Source organism: Aquarana catesbeiana, linkage group LG03 (genome assembly GCF_042186555.1).
Source record: "Aquarana catesbeiana isolate 2022-GZ linkage group LG03, ASM4218655v1, whole genome shotgun sequence".
NCBI classification, from domain to species: domain Eukaryota; kingdom Metazoa; phylum Chordata; class Amphibia; order Anura; family Ranidae; genus Aquarana; species Aquarana catesbeiana.
In genome coordinates, this window is record NC_133326.1 from 169,077,531 (window position 1) to 169,096,065 (window position 18,535).

Sequence of the window (18,535 nt, forward strand, 5' to 3'; positions counted from 1 at the left end):
GCAGAGGCCTGGAGATCAACCCAGTATTACTGAGAAGGTATGAACAGAGGACCAGGTGGCGGCCTTACAGAGTTGAAAAATGGATGCTCTATGCTGAAAAGCCTAATGCCGCGTACACACGTGAATGCCGCGTACACACTTTCTGTGAAACTAGGTCCGACGTTCTTCCCGCCGGACTACCGCCGGACTTTCTGAACGAACTGACGGAATTGCCTACCCACGACCGGACTTTCCGGCAGGCTAGGTCCGCCCATCTTCCCGACGGACTTTCGCAGGAGTTACGGCAGACTTTCCGAATGAACGTGACTCGGGTACGACAGGACTAGAAAAGGAAGTCAATCTCGCCGCTTTTATCAGCGGGATTGACACTTTGCTAGCCCCATCGCGGGGCATACCAGGCCCTTAGGTCTGGTATGGATTTTAAGGGGAAACCCCCCCTACGCCGAAAAAACGTCGTGCCCCCCCCCCAAAGTCCATACCAGACCTCGATCCAAGCAAGCAGCCCGGCCAGTCAGGAAAGGGGGTGGGGACGAGCGAGCGCCCCCCCCCCCCCCTCCTGAACCGTACCAGGCCGCATGCCCTTAACATGGGGGGGTGCTTTGGGGGAGGGGGAGCACTGCGGGGCCCCCCCACCACAAAGCACCTTGTCCCCATGTTGATGAGGACAAAGGCCTCTTCCCGACAACCCTGGTCGATGGTTGTCGGGGTCTGCGGGTGGAGGGCTTATCGGAATCTGGGATCCCGAGGGGGGATTGGTTCATGTACCAAGTTCTCATGGGCCAATGAGGATAACCGGAATCTGTTCTTCCTCTATCTTGCAAAACAGTTCAGGAAGAATACTCACTGAGGGTAAATGCATATACCAGTAGGAATGTGGACCAAGTAATCACAAGGGTATCCACTGTGGGTGCCAGGGGATTCCTGGACCTGGACAAAAATGAGTCTAGTTTTTGTTAAATCTAGGAGGCCCTAATGTCCACATATAGGCGTTTGCACTCATTTGCAGCAGTGAAGGACAACCTGACCACCTTGATCGTCAATAAAAAGATGACCTGTATTTTACATGACTCACACCAAGTTCCTTAAAGCTAAACTCCAGCTTCCTTTTCACTAGAACTGAATGACCAATCCCAGCATAGACCATACCTCTGTACCATGTTGCTCTCATGTCTACAGATCTTCTGATATTCTGGGTTTAACTGTGGCTTTGTATCATGTGACACTCCTGCTATAGACTGTGTCCCTTCCAAAGCCACTTCCTGCAGCAGCTATAGCCTAAAACACACCCCTTTGTAGTATTTCAGACAGCAAATGATGGAACTTTCTTTACAGCTCTGATGGTGGGTAGGATGGAATACATCCTAATTAGCATTCAATCCCGCCCAGTCACACCTACAGGAAGAGTCCAAACCTCCCAAGTCCAAAACTCACAGATCACAGCATTATTCAAAAAGGAAAGCCCTTTATATACACACATACACAGCCTGCTGGGAAAGCTCACTGTGCTGATTCTGGGAGGGATTGAATAGATAGCCCTGGGTCACACAACACCACATGAAAGTCACGTGACTTCCAGCGCAAGCATGACGCACATTGCTATGCTTTTTCAAAACACATGGCAAAGCATGAGTTTTCTTGCAGGTTACTGTGCATTTGGAAACGTGCAGATGCGAACGAATGATGCTGCAAGCGCACTGCGCATTGTCGCATGTTTTTGTACACGCACGGAAAAGCATACATTTTCTTGCGGGTTTTCCTTGCATTCGGAAACACGCAGATGCAAACAAAATGGTAATGCAAGCACAATGTGCATTGCCAAGAGTTTTTGAAAAGCATTGCATGGTGTTTATTTCCTTTTGCTGTGACTTTGGAAACGCGCAGATGCAAATGAATGGCAACACAATCAGCAGTGCGTTTTCTTGCAGATTGCCGTGTATTTGGAAATGTGCAGATGTGAACAAATGGTAACGCAAAATGCAACGCCGTTTGTATTCGAAAACGCATGACAAAGCATGTGTTTTCTATGCTGGCTGCTGTGCCTTTGGAAACATGTAAATGAGAACACAGCCTAAAGTGTGACACACATTGCTGCATGTTGTTGAAACCCATGGAAAAGCGTGCGTTTTTTAATTGCAGGTTGATGTGCGCTCAGAAGTAATGTTGCACGTAAAACGGACACTGGGGTTGTGATTCATTTACATGCACAATGCATCTGTTTTGTTTTTTAAAGTTTGGGCACCCTGGACTTATGCCTTCCCCACCTTGCATCCAACCAGTCTGGGCAATTTATAACTGCTCTCCCTGATACCTGAGTCTGTAGGACCCTTAGGCTCCATGTACACTAGCAGCTCTTAAACTTGGGAGTTGCCAAAGCTCCTAAACACAACTCCATAAAAGCCTGTGTGTCCATGTACACACAGGCTTTTAAGATCGTTTAGGAGCTGCTGCGGTTAGGGGAGGTTCAACCTCCCCTAACCTCCCTCTTCTGAATAGGGAAGAATCACGTTCAGGATAGAAACGTATTGAACCGCTGGCCACAAAATCACGGAAGAAAAAAAAAAAACGATGCGCGATTTGGCAGTGCTTTGCATTTTCCCGCGCCTGGTGGTCAAAGTAGTTCAAGTGTACATGTAGCCTTAGAAGAGGTACACATGATAGATGATCATTTCCCTGATAATCTCATTTTTTTTGCACGGTAGTCTCATATTGAAAATGAAGAGTTTACTATACTGTATTCTTGTACGACAGATGTAATGTGTTGTAGTGTATTCACATTTTATTTTCGAGTAACAACTGTACCGATTAAAACAGAAATCGTAGGATCTGGTATCGTACAAGAAAAATGTTCGCGTTTGTCCCATAGGATAATTTTGCATGAATTGTCGGGATTGGGTCTCGAAGCTGTGTACTAATGATCAGATTATCATACGATTGCTTCGAAAGCTGCATTATTTGTACAATTATCTGATCGTGTGTATGGGCCATTGCCTGACCTTTCTACCCCCTCTCCTTCCTCCCCCCTCCCTTTTTGGCAATTAGTGTCCCTGTCCTGTTCTCATTTCTTTTTGTTTGTGCACCCCTGGGTCATTGGACTTGTTCGCTCAGACCTGTGGCTCCAACCATAAGGTTGTGTAGTCGACTTTCTACCATATTGCCTACCTTTATGTTGTACAAAATCCTGTCATACATGCTTGAATGTACACTAACCCCCTGCATAGGAAAACAAACCGTTGCTTTTTATTGCTTAAAAGCTTCAATAAAAATTGGTGGTGTGAAAGAAAGATGTGCCTTCAACATTGTGGGGATCAGTGAACCCAACACCCCATCCCTCAAAACCTGGCTTTCAATAGCCATCAAAGCCAGACACCATAAAACTGGGTGGTAGACAGGGCTCCGGGACAGAAAGCACTCCCAAAGAGACAACCGCCAGGGAGTGTCTGTGACCAGCTGCACCATGTCAGCATACCACGGACAATGAGGTACCTTCCTGTTGATGCAAGGTGATCTGTGTTCGGGGTCCCCCAACGTAGACAGATCTGACGGAACTGGGGGCAGGGACCATTCCGCCTGATCAGCATCAGGGAAATCTACCTGCCAATTTTCGACACCTGGGATGTACATAGTGGAGAGAGCTGGAATGTGCGGTCAAGCCCACCGCAGAATGTGCGAGAGGCTGTTGGGGACACTTGGGGTGGGGGGTGGGGGGGGGAGCCAATACTGCCAGCGGGGGACCCAAAAAAGAAGAGGATCGGGGCTGCTCTGTGCAAAACCATTGCACAGGGCATGCAAGTATAATATGTTTGCTATTTAAATAATGACATCCTTTAGAAATCGCTTTAACCGCTTCAGCCCCGGAAGAATTGGCTGCTCAATGACCAGGCCATTTTTTGCAATACGGCACTGCGTTGCCTTAACTGACACAATCCAACGCTTGACAATTTTGAAGAAAAAAAAACAAACACAATATTTTGTATTTTTTGCTGTAATAAATAGCCCCAATTTTTTTTTTTTTTTAAAAAAAGCTAATTTTTTTCTCAGTTTAGGCAGAGATGTATTCTTCTACATATTTTTGGTAATAAAAAAAAAAAAAAAATCCGCAAAAAGCGTATGTTGATTGGTTTTGCGCAAAAATTATAGCGTCTACAAAATGGGGGATAGATTTATGGCATTATTATTATTATTTTTTTTTTTTTACTAGTAATGGCGGAGATCTGCGATTTTTATTGAGACTGTGACATTATGGCAGACACTTTAGACACTTGACACATTTTTGGGTCGATTGACAATTATACAGCGATCAGTGCTATAAAAATGCACGGATTACTGTATAAATGTCACTGGCAGGGAATGGTGTTAACACTAGGGGGCGATCAAGGGGTTAACTGTGTTCCCTATGTGTGTGTTCTAACTGTGGGGGATGGGACTGACTATAGGAGATGAGAGATCGTGGTTCCCAGCTCAAAGGAACTCATGATCTCTCTCTCCTCACAGAACTGGGATGTGTGTGTGATAGCGCCTGCTATCCCGCTTAAAGGGACCAACGTACAGCTACGACGGTTCATGGAATCATGCCGACCTGCCACAGTATAATGATGGCGGCAGGTCGGCAAAAACCCATCTGTGCAGAGAGCACATTGTGATCTCCACGTTGTCTGTAAGTGCGGAATGGGAGTCCACAGGATCAGGTCACCAAGGTAGCCAGTCACGGCAATCCCCCATGTTCTACGTAACACCAAGACTGGAGCCAACACCTTGGGGAATACCGAGGAAGCAGAGGTCAGACTGAAAGGGAGCACCACAAATGGATTATGTTGATCCCGACCACAAGGAATCAGTGAGTTTCCTTGCCAATGGCAATGTGCAGGTGTGCATCCTCGTCTATGCTAGAAAATACCCTTGATGAAAGGAGGCCACTACCAAACGGAAGGATTCCCTCTTGAACTTCTATACCCCCCACAAAACAATTCAGGGCTTTGAAGGCCACAATTGGGCAAACCCCATCTTTCTTCAGGAGTGCTAACAGATTGGTACTGGAGGTTTTACTCCATTCTGACTGTCAGCATTGGGACAATCACTCCCTGAAGAAGCAGGTCCTGCGCCGCCCAATACAAAGCTGCGAAGGGGGAGACAGATTTAAGGGAAAGAATTTCTCTGGTGGAGACTATTTTGTATCCGGATACAATCATTCAGCTTGTGGATCCACTTGTCGGAAACAAGGGAGGTCCACGGGCTCAAACACCAGTGAAGACCCAGGAGCGTTAGGCACCGCCCATTGGAAGACTTGAAGGGCTTGGAACCCCTGTCAGAGGAACGAGGGGAGCGAAAAGGTCTGTTATGTGCAGTGAAGGAAGGCTTAGACTTTTGACGTGGTTCCTTCCCCTTCTTGGCTTGTGGGCGGCAGGTACTCATGCCACCCGTTAGGTCCTTGATGATGTCATTTAAGGTAGCACTGAAGAGATGTTCACCCTGGAAGCATAGATCTGCCAGGGCCTTTTTAGTTGTCAGGTTAGCAGGCCAAAATTTGATACAAAGCACCCATTGAAGCACCACCGAGACAGAGAGCTTGAAAAGTAGCTGAGCAGCATCTAGGGATGCATCACATATGTATTTCAGGCCTTGGACGAACTGGTCCACCAGTTCCACATACATCTGTCCGGTGTTTAAACTTTGCCGTAGAAGCTGGCTCAATGGTAAGCGTCACCAAGAGACACCAATGCCACAGTCAACACAGGCCGCAACAGTAAAAACGGCAATGGTAAACAGAGGAGGCGACCAACTCTGCCCTGTGGTCCACAGGATCCTAAAAAGGAGGGAGACTCCTCCACCAGTACCATGGTTGTTTTGTTTAACCTCAAAATGGGAGGTTCCACCACAGAAGGTGAAGTCCACTTCTTCAGAAGGGGCTCCTCAAAGGGGTAACGTAATGGCTACAAGAAAAAGGGTTGCCATGCATTCCAATAACTGGCTCCCGTGCATGTCTATGGCAAGTCCACCCTAAAATGGCCAACCTTCCTGTCCACTCAAACATGGCCACAGGACAACCAGTAAAATGGATGCTGGACGCACATGGTTGCAATGCAGCCTCCCAGACCTCAGAAAGGGAACCACGGCATAGGACACCCATAGGGGCAACAGAGTAAGCCCCCCGCCCCCGCCCAGGGATGCACAAGAGGGGAGCCCAGACCACCCAGCCATCAATCCAGGGACAGGGAGGCAGGAGGAGTGGGAGGGAAGATCTGCAAGGAAGGACAAGAGGAATATCAGTGGCCAGGGCAAGGGAGGGGACCTCGCAGGACCAACCACCTCACGAAGTGCCTGTACCCCACACCCTGTCCATGGAGGGAAGAGGGGCATCTACTTACCAATCTAGGGGAGCATGTGGGTAAAGGCTACCAAGACAGCTCCTCCTCTTCACTGAAGTTGGGGAGGGGCTGCCAGCCAGGGTAACACTGACACAAACTGGTGGCGCCTGGTCATGCGTGTCCTCTCAAGACATTTGACTGCCTCGGTCCAGAATGGGGCTGTTGCAGCCAACCCAGCATGTAGCCAAAAATCTGCATGCACTCAATGTCCAAACTGGGGTGCCCACTGGATCTAGATTATTTAGCATGTTGCCCAGCCCAGCTGTTGGTCGGCGATCTCTGCAGGAGTAAAGCCCAGAAAAAAAAAGGGGGGGGGGGGGAAGCAATGGCATATGGAACCACAGGTCCCAGAAGGGAACCAGGTCCTTACTTCTAAACACAAAACTGTGTTCTTTTCTGCTTACTGTCCTACTCCTGCAGGTGGCCCTATAAATGGTCAAGAAGAGAAGGAATGTGTCTGTCAATAAAGAGAAATTTTGATTCTGCCATACTTTCAGTCCCAGTAAATCCTGTTAGTAGTAACAGTTTGCAAAAAAAAAAAAAAAAAAAAAAGAAGAAAAAAGTTTTGGCTTTAGATATACTATTACTTTATTTAAGAAAGCGGTACTTTTACGTTTAATTTGCATAGATCAAATCTTATGACAAAAGCTTAAACCTTACAAAACTTGGAGTACAAGACTTTTGCATTTTGAAACAAAGCTGAGTGCCATGGAACAGCCATTTAAAAAAGGTATGCAAACTTCCCTGGAAGGAAGTATTCTTCTGACCTAATCAAAGTATCTATATCATTCCATGTTACATGTAAAATCAACTTTATTGTTTTACAGCATTAGTTCCAGATACTGCAGCAAATCTGCTTGATGACCCATTTACCGCCAACACAGTTTCTGAAGGCAGAACTCCAGGAACATGCATGCCATTGGAGATTGTTCACATCATTGCCCTGCACTGCATTTTTAATACCACATGCAGTGTTTTTGGCGTTCATTATAACCTAGTTTCAGGCTCACTAGACTGAATGGAATCTTGTAAAACTGCAGGTATCAGGCGTTTTTATACTTTTCTAATGTATCTGCATCATGAAACACTACTTTTAAGAGAAACGTGAACCAAGGAACGATGGAGACGTCCATTACCAACATCTCCTAGAAATACTAGTTGCCCATTTGTTATGGACAACCTGTTCTTTCAGTACTTTAGGTTACCGACTTCCAAATATGTAGATTACAAGTTTTCACTTCAATTGCTGCGTCCTTTAGGTCAATAACTTTTGAAGCCATCATAAAATACGTCTGTAGACAATTTTGCAAGGTGAGTGTCTGAACTGTCAGCCTTATCCTCTGCAGAAGAACTCTAATTTTGCATGGGGGCAAGATGAAGTTGGGGCCCATTACTTCCTACTTGCCCAAGGTAGTTTTCTTTCCTTCACCACATCTAGGACACTGTTTTTCATCTCTCAAGTCTGTCTCCAGTTCACCCAAACTGAATTTTTCTACATTTTCTGGATGTGGTTTGGGGCTGTATAAGTGTGTGAGTCTATCTCTTGGCTACTATATTTTTCATAGAGAGATTTAGTTTTTGTCATTCTGGATGGTGCCTAAAAAGTGTGCACCAGCTTCTTGTTCCACCATTTCTAGGTGGCTCAGTTAGACCATCATCCACAGTTATCGTCTCAAGGACCAGGTTCCAAGGCTTTTTGACATAAAGCTACTTTTTTTCAGAAGCTGCCACCTGGATTTCCAGTTACACGTTTCCCCCCGGGATACTTCAACCATATCGGATGCCAGCTTCAGGCGTAAGGTTCTTCAGGTGGCACCGGGCTACAGGCAGTTCCCAGTTTGTTTTTTCTTTTTTTTTTATCTGGGCCTGAGCAGCAGCTGAGGTCACATAGAGCATGTAGATTTATCACAGTGATTTAGTGGCAGCACATGAGTTTTTGGTTTGTTGTTACTGTTAAGTGTTTTGACTGGTGTGTCATCCCCCCCTTCCATGCCTCAGTTGGATTGGTTTTGAACATCCTGAAGGTCAAAGACTTCCTGTGTCCCTCTCTGGGCTTCAACCCTATCTTGCCCCCATGCAAAACAAGAAAGAGTTCTTTGCATAATAAGACTGACAGTTAAGACACTCACCACTCACAATTGGAGACTACCAGAAATCCCACTTTGTGACTGAGGGAAGAGAAATCAATGTCTATAATGGGCTCGAACAGCAGTTTCTGAAGTCCCGAAAAAAACAGATTTTAGCTCCACACACTCAAAAGGGAACAGACAGGAAAGTTCCCACCGCCGTCCCTATACAAAGATCTTACTCATAGAGTGATAAGGTAGAGATCTCTGAAGTAAAACAGAAAAGACAGAAACCAGACTCTTGATCTCGCTGAAAGACAAATGCATGGTTCAGACCCAGCTGCAGAAAGGAATTTGTCCTGCAGAGAAACTCCTGCGGTGTAAGACTCAACAATAGACTTTCAGCTTTTAGCATCATTGGAATCGCAGAATTAGAGATAACCTGGGCTTTAACAGTAATGCCATTAAAGCCAGCGATCATGAAGCAGATAGGATCTTCTGTGCCAAGGATCAATTTGCCGAAAATCTGGCCATAAAGCCTCTGTCAGGAGTTCTACCAGGTCGGTGTACCACTAGGGTATCTAAAGTTTCTCCTGTGGAACGAACACTCCGGCCTGAGCTGTGTCGAGGACTAGAGCCAGATATTCTAAAATGAGTCAGTCATGTTGTCAATTAGAGCCCACATCAACAATTTCCTTGAAAGGTCACTGTGTCAGCATTTCTCCACCTTTTTTTCAGTTATGGCACCCTGTAAAGAGTATGCAGAAGCTTGAGGCAAGTATAAAACTAGTATAAAACATAGATATTACTTGTCAGTGGGAAACCTGAGCCTGGGATGATGCACACAACCACCCTAATGAAATTTACTTTAAATTAAGAAAGAGGCACCTAATATTATGGGCAGTAGATCTAGAGGGGATAAACCCTGACTGGTCAGGGTGAATTAATTTATCAATGACTTTAAATAAATAGTGTGGTAGCTAGTATACGGGCTAAGAGTTTTACGTCTGTATTCAGTAGAGATATAGGAGGATAAGAATATGGTAAGGGCATATCCTTGCCTGGCTTAGGGATCACGATCACAATGGCTTCCTGCACAGAGTCTGTTAGAACCCCAGTCTGTGCCATCTCATCTATAGCTTTCAGAGGAATAGGTAAGAGGGTTGCCCCATACCGGGTGTAGTGCTTAGCCGGTAGGCCATCTGCACCAGGAGATTTATTGGTAGGAGCCTTAGCTAGAGCTTCTGTGAGCTCCTCTATGGTAATGGATGCATTAAGAGCCGCAATGTCATCAGCAGCAGGTTGTGGAAAGAGGCAGAAATCTAAACAGGTTGATATGTCAGATGATGTACAGGTAGTCTTGGAATTATAGAGCACAGCAAAGAACTGATGAAAAGTTGCAACTTTATCCACACTGGATGTACATAATTCTCCAGTACTCGACCTTACTGCATTGACAGGAGGTCATCTCTTGCTGTGTCCTAACCACCATAGCCAACATATGGCCCGTGTTCTCTCCCTCCTCAAAATAAAGTAGCGTTTCTTTTCGGCAGCAGACTGTACTACAGAGTTGTACAGGGCTTGGGTTTCTAGCCATAGTTTGTGGGCAGAGGGAGTCAGGTTAGCCACCCGATCAGTTTTTCTATGCTGCATTTCACCACGTACAGTATCTTCCCACTCCGTAGACCTGCTTTTGACCCCAGTTATTTCCCTGATAAGCCCTCTAAGAAAAGCTTTCAGTGTTTCCCACAGGATAGTTGCCGAAGCTGTGCCCCTGTTGTGTCGCATGAAGTCAGCGAGGTCACTCAGAAGAGAATCCGGCTCCAGCAAGTGCCAACCAGAATAGGTTGACGCGCCATAAGGGGAATGAAATTAACTTTAAATCAGAAGCCCCCCCACCACATCACAGGTCCTTATCACACAGTTCTCTCTTCACAGCCCTACATTTTGGCTACAGCAGCAGGGCAGAGGGCAGGAGATCAAGCAGGTTTGCAGAAAACAGACTTTCATCCTCTCCCCAGTGCTGGGAATGGTCCAGCATGCCACCTACCCTGGATCAGCGTAATGAGATGCCATGGTGCAGGCGGGCCAACTTCTAACATCATAGAAATGAATGACGTGTGTTCTGCCTTAGAACATTGTTGGTTGTTTTTGTGCTGGTGGCCGGCCTGCATCATGGCAACCCATGATGTTGAGCCAGGGCAAACTGGGTCCAATGCTCACAGCACCCCAGGGGGAACACAGGCACCTTGGTTGAGAAACACTGGTCTAAGTAACCCACAACTGGGATGTTCCAAGGTTGCAGCAGCACTAGTAATGGGTCCAGCACCTTGGTGAATACTTTAGGTGCAGTTGATAGGCCAAAGGATAGGGCCACAAACTGGTTGTTCAGAGGTCCCACAACAAAGCTTCTGAATCACTGATGCACTGGAAAAATTGGGAATTGTAGGCAAGCACTTTTGATGTCTACAGAAGCCAGAAAAGTGAATGTAAGTGTTGCCAGATTTAGTCGATTCCATTAAGAATTTCTGGACCCCATATTCAGGGATTTGAAACACAAATATGGCTAATACCACCTTTGGGTTTGAGAACTGTGAACAGACAGGAGTAAAACCTCAAGAATGCTTGACTGACTTACAGATACAAGCATGGGAGGGACTTTGAGGCACTAGTAACCAACAAAAATAAAAATTCCAAAGATTTTATTGAAACATGGTTAAAACATCAAAAAAGAAAAGCAAATATAGAAAGAAAGGATATAAAATTGTTACTATAAATCTGTCACAAGGGCTGCAGAGCCCAATGGTGACCCCTACGCGTTTTAACTCGTAGAGCCTTCTTTAGGGGTTTTTGATGGACAGAAATAGTAGTAGATTCTATAAAACAATAACCATATATAAGAAACAAAAATATTCAAAACGAAGATGTGCAATTATTTGATTATATAGGTTTTTTTCTTTCTTATATATGGTTATTGTTTTACAGAATCTACTACTATTTCTGTCCATCAGAATCCCCTGAAGAAGGCTCTACAAGTAAAAATGCGTATGGCTCACCACTGGGCTCTGCAGCCCTTGTGACAGATTTACAGTAACAATGCTATATCCTGTCTTTCTATATTTCCGTTTCTTTTTTGAGGTTTTATCCATGTTTCAATAAAAGCTTTGGAATTTTTATATTATTTTTGTTGGTTACTGGTGCCTCAAAGTCCCTCCCATGCTAGTATCTATTTGTAATTCATTTATTGGGATTTGTGCCTCTACCAGTGAGATCCTTAGGCATAGGTACATATGTTGAATGCTTGATTGACATTTGCTAATCTGTGCAGTGACACAGGAAGGTTGGAGATGAGAAACCGATGAGGGGACAGGAGCAAAACTCTATTGGTCTCCAAAACTCCATGGCCTTCAAGAAACAATGTCCTAAAGCTCTTCACAACATCGTTAAGGATGCTATTCATTTAAAAGCACCCATCTTCCTCAACAAAAAAAGGCCAAGGAATAGACTGCAAAGCCTTTATACTCTCTGAATGTTAAGAAATGTCCTTTTTTCACAAGGGTTCCACAGTCCAGGACTTTACCAAAGTATCCCACACATGTACTAAAACATATGCAGTGAGATGGAAGTCATCCAAACTTTCACAGCTGAAATTTAAACAAATGCACTTTTTTTGCAGATAAAAAAAAGTGCATTATTTTTCGTTGCAAGCGCCTGTAAAGCATTGCACCAGTTATCAGCAGATTGCTGATGCCATGCAGGTCTCTTGCAGACCTGTCAGTGTTTCTGCTTGTTCGTACCTTGTACGAGGAAGCCGATATATTGTGACAGGAAGAATCAAATGAACTACCACAGCGCTCACATCACCAGGGGGAGTTCATTGAAAACTACAAGTTGACAGTCGCAAAGGATGTTGGATCTCGTAATTCATTCAGACACAGAGCTCTGTATTTGAATGACGCGGCTGGGTGGGCAGAGCCCCGCACAGGCTCGCCATTTTCAAAAAGTGACAGCTAGTACAGGGAACTTCTCCCCATACTGCTGCCACAGGGAGAAAGTGCAATGGGCGGCGGCTGCAGCAGTGGGAACATGTTCCCAAAGGTGAACTTATCCTTTAAAGCTACAGCAATCTGTTCCACGTGTATTATTAGCAAGCAATCAACTGCAGCAGTTGTTAGATCTCTTAAGGCATTTTGACCAGTCAGACATGATTTGACAAAGGCAGGGCAGGGCTCACCAGCGAATACAAGGTTCTAGAAAGGGCTTCCAACCACTTATCGTTTGAGTCCTTAAGGAAAAACACATTGTCTACCAGGATATCAAGTGCTTTGTTAATTAACGTGTGGGCTCAGGGTAAGAGGCAAGACTTCAAATAGTCACAAAAGCTGACAGCTGGTAGCAGGTGAGAGTGGGATTGGTCTAGTCGACCAAAGTCACTGTAAGCGGGCAGCAGGAACAGAACGAAACTGAAGTTCCACCTGTCTCTTGCAAAAACAAGCAGCAGAGCTTGCTTCATCAACACTGTATGGCGGATAACACAAGAGACATTTCACCTATTGGGTGACGCCAACACTCAGTTCCACAGAATTAACCCTTACACGATAAAACCAGGAGTAATGGGGAACAATAGCGTTCAATGACCTAAGTGAGTGAGTCTTCAGAGACAGGTCATGTTCCGAGACAATGCCTGGAACTAGAAAGCATTCTGTAGCTTTTACCAGAGTCTGGAAAGCATTCCATGCAAATGCCAGTGGCCCAAAAGTCACTTCCAGAAAACATTGTCAACATACCCCAAAAGCCAGGCTGAGGGTGACTATGCCAGATAGCTGCAATCAGAGAGTTAACCCTAACAGTGATTTAGAGACGTCAAGACTAAACAAGAAAAACAGGCAAACAGGAAAAGGACTCTGCGGGTAGGAGGGGTTATCCTGGGCTGGACTACAGTTTTATTATTTGTTTTTGTTTTCCAGCATCCAATTCTCCTGTAAGTGGGAGCATAACCCAAAGGACAAGACTTCCTTTGTCTCTCAATGGAGGAGAAAGAAAAAGTTTACCACTTTTTTTAAAATGGGGTTACATGTGCATGAAAGTTTCAAGGGTGTCTACAACCTTTAAAGAATGGAAAGTGCTTCCTTTTTTTTTTTTTACTTTATGACCTCTAGTGAAGATTTAGCAAATTTATTAGCGAAAATGTCAAACATTTATTCCAAGAATAAGGTACATTTCAGATTCCAAACTGCATTTGGCAAAAGCTATTGGAATTGTAAGAAGTGCAGAAAGAGAGTGTATTGTTATATATGCATTACTATATGGCTAGTGATGATATATAGGTAGCTTCATTATCAGATTGGTCGACATAAAACAAAAAATAGAAGGTTAAAATGGAAACTTTACTTATTCCAGTTTTCCTCAATCCTGTCACCAGAGACCACTAATGGTACATATTCTCCAGCTTTGTCACAGATCTATGTATGGTACAAATAACAGCTACGGTTCTGTGCAGACAGCCAGAAACCAAACTAGTTTGTGGTTTCTGGTACCTAGAGTTGGGTAACTAGGGAGAAATTTACAAAGGGACATGCAGTAAACTAATATGCACAATTTTCAAATTCATACAGAATGTTCAAATATTGTGTGTTTCCTATAATAAATTAAATTCTGTAATCCAAAAGGCAAATAGTTAATTTACATAACAAGTAATCTAAATGTGACGGAAGCAAAAATATTGGATGCTGGTATAAAAAAAAAAAAAATAGTTAAAAGACTTACAGTAGATATAAAAAGTTCACACACCCCTGTTAAAATCTCAGGTTTCTGTGATGTAAAAAAAAAAAAAAAAAAAAAGAGACAAAGAATAAATCATTTCAGAACTTTTTCCACCTTTAATGTGACCTATAGACTGTACAACTCATTTGAACAACAAACTGAAATCTTTTAGGTGGAGGAACGTAAAAATAGGAAAACTAAAATAATATGGTTGTATAAGTGTGCACATCCTTAAAGTGTTTGTAAACCCACTGAATTAAGTCTATGCCAGCCCCTCTATTAGAGCCTGGCATAGCACACTTCATTAGTCTTTTATAAAAACGAGGCTTCTAAATACCCGTTTAGAGTGGTCTTCAGGCCGGTCACATGACTTGCGGCCGCTGTATGCCTCCAGTACATGGATACTGCAGGAGGGACCGAGATCTCACTCTGACGTCAGCTGGAGAGGTCACATGGCCACTCAGCCCCTCCTGCAGTAGCCCTGGAAACCGGCCAAGAGTCTTGTGACCGGCCTGAAGATCGCTCTAAACAGGCATTTACAAGCCTCGTTTTTATGAAAGAATAATACAGTGTGGTATGCCAGGCTCTATTAGAGGGGCTGGCAGTGACCATTGTAACTTTACGAATAGCGGGGGGGGGGGGGGGGGCAAAGACAGACACAACTGAGAGGCAGGGAGGAGGGGATGAGGGGGAGAGATGAGAGCTGAAAGCAGGGCTGTGGATGACACAGGGATGTACTCTGACCACAGACCAGCCCTAATTATCGTGGTCAGAGCAGAGAGGGGATACAGGAAGTGGCAGGTTCAGGCAGGTTTTTTTATACAATTTAGAGGGGGACAGATTACATAGCACAAGCACTGTGCTGTTTAATCTGCTTTAAGGGCCCAGGATATCTATTTTTTTTTTGGTGGGGGGGGGTTAAACATTTTGTTGAAGCATCTTTTGATTTTATTACAGCACTCAGTCTTTTTAGGTATGAGTCTATCAGCATGGCACATCTTGACTTGGCAAGATTTGTCCACTCTTTGCAAAAACACTCCAAATCTGTCAGATTGCAAGAGCATCTCCTGTGCACAGCCCTCTTCAGATCACCCCTCAGATTTTCAATCAGGTCTGGACTCTGGCTGGGCCATTCCAAAACTTTAATCTTCTTCTGGCGAAGCCATTCCTTTGTTGGATTTGGATGTATGCTTTGGGTCCTTGTCATGCTGAAAGATGAAGTTCCTCTTCATGTTCAGCTTTCTAGCAGAAGCCTGAAGGTTTTGTGCCAGTATTGACCGATATTTGGAACGGTTCATAACTCCCTCTACCTTGACTAAGGCCCCTGTCCCAGCTGAAGAAAAACAGCCCCAAAGCATGATGCTGCCACCACCATGCTTCACCCTGGGTATTGTGTTCTTTTGGTGATGTGCAGTGTTTTTACGCCAAACATATCTTTTGGAATTCAGCCAAAAAAAAGTTCAACCTTGGTTTCATCAGACCATAACACATTTTCCCACATGCTTTTGGGAGACTTCAGATGTGTTTTTGCAAAAGTTAGCCGGGCTTGGATGTTTTTCTTCGTAAGAAAAGGCTTTTGTCTTGCTACTCTACCCCATAGCCAAGACATATGAAGAATATGGGAGATTGTAGTCACATGTATCACACAACCAGTACTTGCTAGATTTTCCTGAAGGCTTCTTGGCAGCCTCCCTGCCCAGTTCTCTTCTCGTCTTTTCATCAATTTTGGAGGGACATCCAGTTCTTGGTAATGGTGTGCCATATTTTCTCCACTTGATGACGACTGTCTTCGCTGTGTTCCATGGTATATCTAATGCTTTGGAAATTCTTTTGTACCCTTCTCCTGACTCATACCTTTTAACAATAAGATCCTTCTGATGCTTTGGACACACTCTGCGGACCATGGCTTTTGCTGTAGGATGCAACAAAGAGAATGTCCGGAAAAACCTACTAAAACAGCTGAACTTTATTTGGGGGTTAATCAGGGGCACTTTGAATGATGGCAGGTGTGTACTGACTCCTATTTAACACGAGTTAAACTCTGATTACTTTATTCTGAACACAGCTTCATCCCCAATTATAAGAGGGCATGCACACTTATGCAACCACATTTTTTTATTTTTACCCCCCCCCACCCCCCAAAAAAAAAAAAAAAAAAAAAAAGATTTCAGTTTGTTTTTCAATTGAGTTTTACAGTTTATATGTCACATAAAAGGTGGAAAAGGTTTTGAAATGATTTATCTTTGTCTCATTTCTTTACATCACAGAAACCTGACATTTTAAACAGGGGTGTGTAGACTTTTTATATCCACTGTAGGTTACATGTACTCTTGTCTACCCTGACCATGGGAAAACGCGGCAAAAACGCAGTTAAACCGTTCCTATTCTGTAGGCGATTCTTCTGCATTCAGGAGAGGGAGGTTTAACCTCACCTATACTCGGCAGCTCCTAAACTCTGCTAAAAGCCTATGTGTACATGGACACATAGGCTTTTATGGAGTTGAGTTTAGGAACTTTGGCAAAAAACTGCCAAAAGCTCCTAAACTCAAGTTTAGGAGCTGCCAGTGTACATGAAGGCTAAAATGTATTTTTTTTTTTTTACTTTGACTTGACATCGGCCTCCAGTAATACCCAGAAAAACAGTGCTAAGCTTAGGATAGGCAAGGTCTGGGTCGTGAGCCAATCGGCACCTATTACTTTGCACACTGGTATGGCAACTTATTTACAAAGTAGGCAAGAGAGAGCAAAGCTTCTCCATCCACCAAGCTGGGGTGGATCTAGCAAAATGTATACAGATACAGTATATGTTTTTTATAGGTCATGACTGCATTACAGTGTACACTTTAACAAAACAGGGCACACTTCACAAAATAGGGTGCAGTTGACAGTTTTAAAAAATAAGTGCGTAAAAAGGGCATAGTGTTGTGCAAACACTAAATTCTCACCTGCACGGTTTCCCCATGCATACAAAACTACTGGTACTGCAGAAATTACAAGCATAATGGGCAGTAACTTGTTTATTGATTGCTGGGCTCATATGAATAGCCTGGTATTTCTACCATTTGTTGCTAGAACGAAAAAAAAAGCAGCAACTATTGTTTTATTTATATTAGTTTTTAGGCAGGATTTCCTTCTGTGCCTGCACTATTGGAAAAGGGGTGGTGCTCACTGTTGCTAGGAGTCCATAAAATATTGAATGGTATAGTGGTACATAAAATTTACCATGTTTCATGCATGAGTCAAATATGGCTTTCAACAGTATTTGCTTAGATTTTGTACTTACGCATTTTATTACCTACCCGATCGGTCAGTTTATTACTGACACCAAGAAGCATAAGCATGTTGTCACATTCAGTGACTCCCATTGCATATAGGTCACTTAATACATTTGCACATGCTATCCGTCCCTGGAAAAGACAAAAATATGTAGATGATCTTTTCATGTCAATGTATTTAATAGTTTTACAATGTGTTTAACAAATAACAGATTGTACAAGTATATTTATGCAAGATAAATCACCTTGTAAAACAAGAGTTCAATAAACAGAACAACATTCAAGATTGCTGGAAGAATGAGAACATGGAAGGTTAACTGCCATGTTAGCGGAGGCCATTTAAGAATTGAGTATACGTATATTAAACTGTAAATGACATGAGTAATAATCTTTGGATTGTACGGTAAAATTAGAGCAAACAAGAAAAAGAAAGAAAGAAAAAAAGAAAAAGGAAAAAAAGAATAGGTGGGAGAGAGGCATGCCATGGGGAGGCCACACACACCATCAGTGCTTATTATAATATAGGCCCAATTTAGACAGCGATATTTGGATGGCGATATGTGATCCATGGGTATCAGATTTTGGCGTGGAATCCATCGGTTCAGGACTTGAATTCAGAAAAGTGGGTAAATTGTTTATACCACGCTCTGGCTATTGTTAATTTAAAAGTCAGCGACGAAATAGATGAGCTTAAACTGTTATTTTAGTAACACCCGAAGGTTTAAAGTGTAAAGGTGCCAGCCAGGTGTCTCTGGAGAAGCAAATTCGTAATAAAAGAGAGAATACATTGGACCAGAAGCAGCCCAACATCGAGCAGGTCCAACATATATGGAGGACATCTCCGGTAATCTGAAAAAAACAAACAAAAAAAAAAACAAAAAAAACACAGACCCAAATGCCCAGAAAACATGTGGTCTGGTTTCGAAGGCACCGAATACCACATAGCAAGTAGAATATAGACCAACTCGAGGGAGGTGACATTAATAGTGCAAATGTCATTAGTAAGATAGTAGAAGGGTTTTTGGGCCCTCAAGTCCTCTTCCCACCTTGTTACATGAGCATTGTCCAA

At 43.7% G+C, this 18,535-nt stretch overlaps 1 protein-coding gene across 3 annotated transcripts in view; it reads right to left on the reverse strand.

Moving 5' to 3' along the window:
• Positions 1-18,535, reverse strand: part of SEPHS1 (selenophosphate synthetase 1) — a 121,123-nt gene that overhangs the window by 49,393 nt on the left and 53,195 nt on the right. For all 3 annotated transcript variants that reach the window (XM_073619513.1, XM_073619512.1, XM_073619515.1), the window contains one exon: positions 17,491-17,598. In XM_073619513.1, coding sequence (XP_073475614.1) covers positions 17,491-17,598 — 108 coding nt within the window. The remainder of the gene's footprint in view (positions 1-17,490; positions 17,599-18,535) is intronic.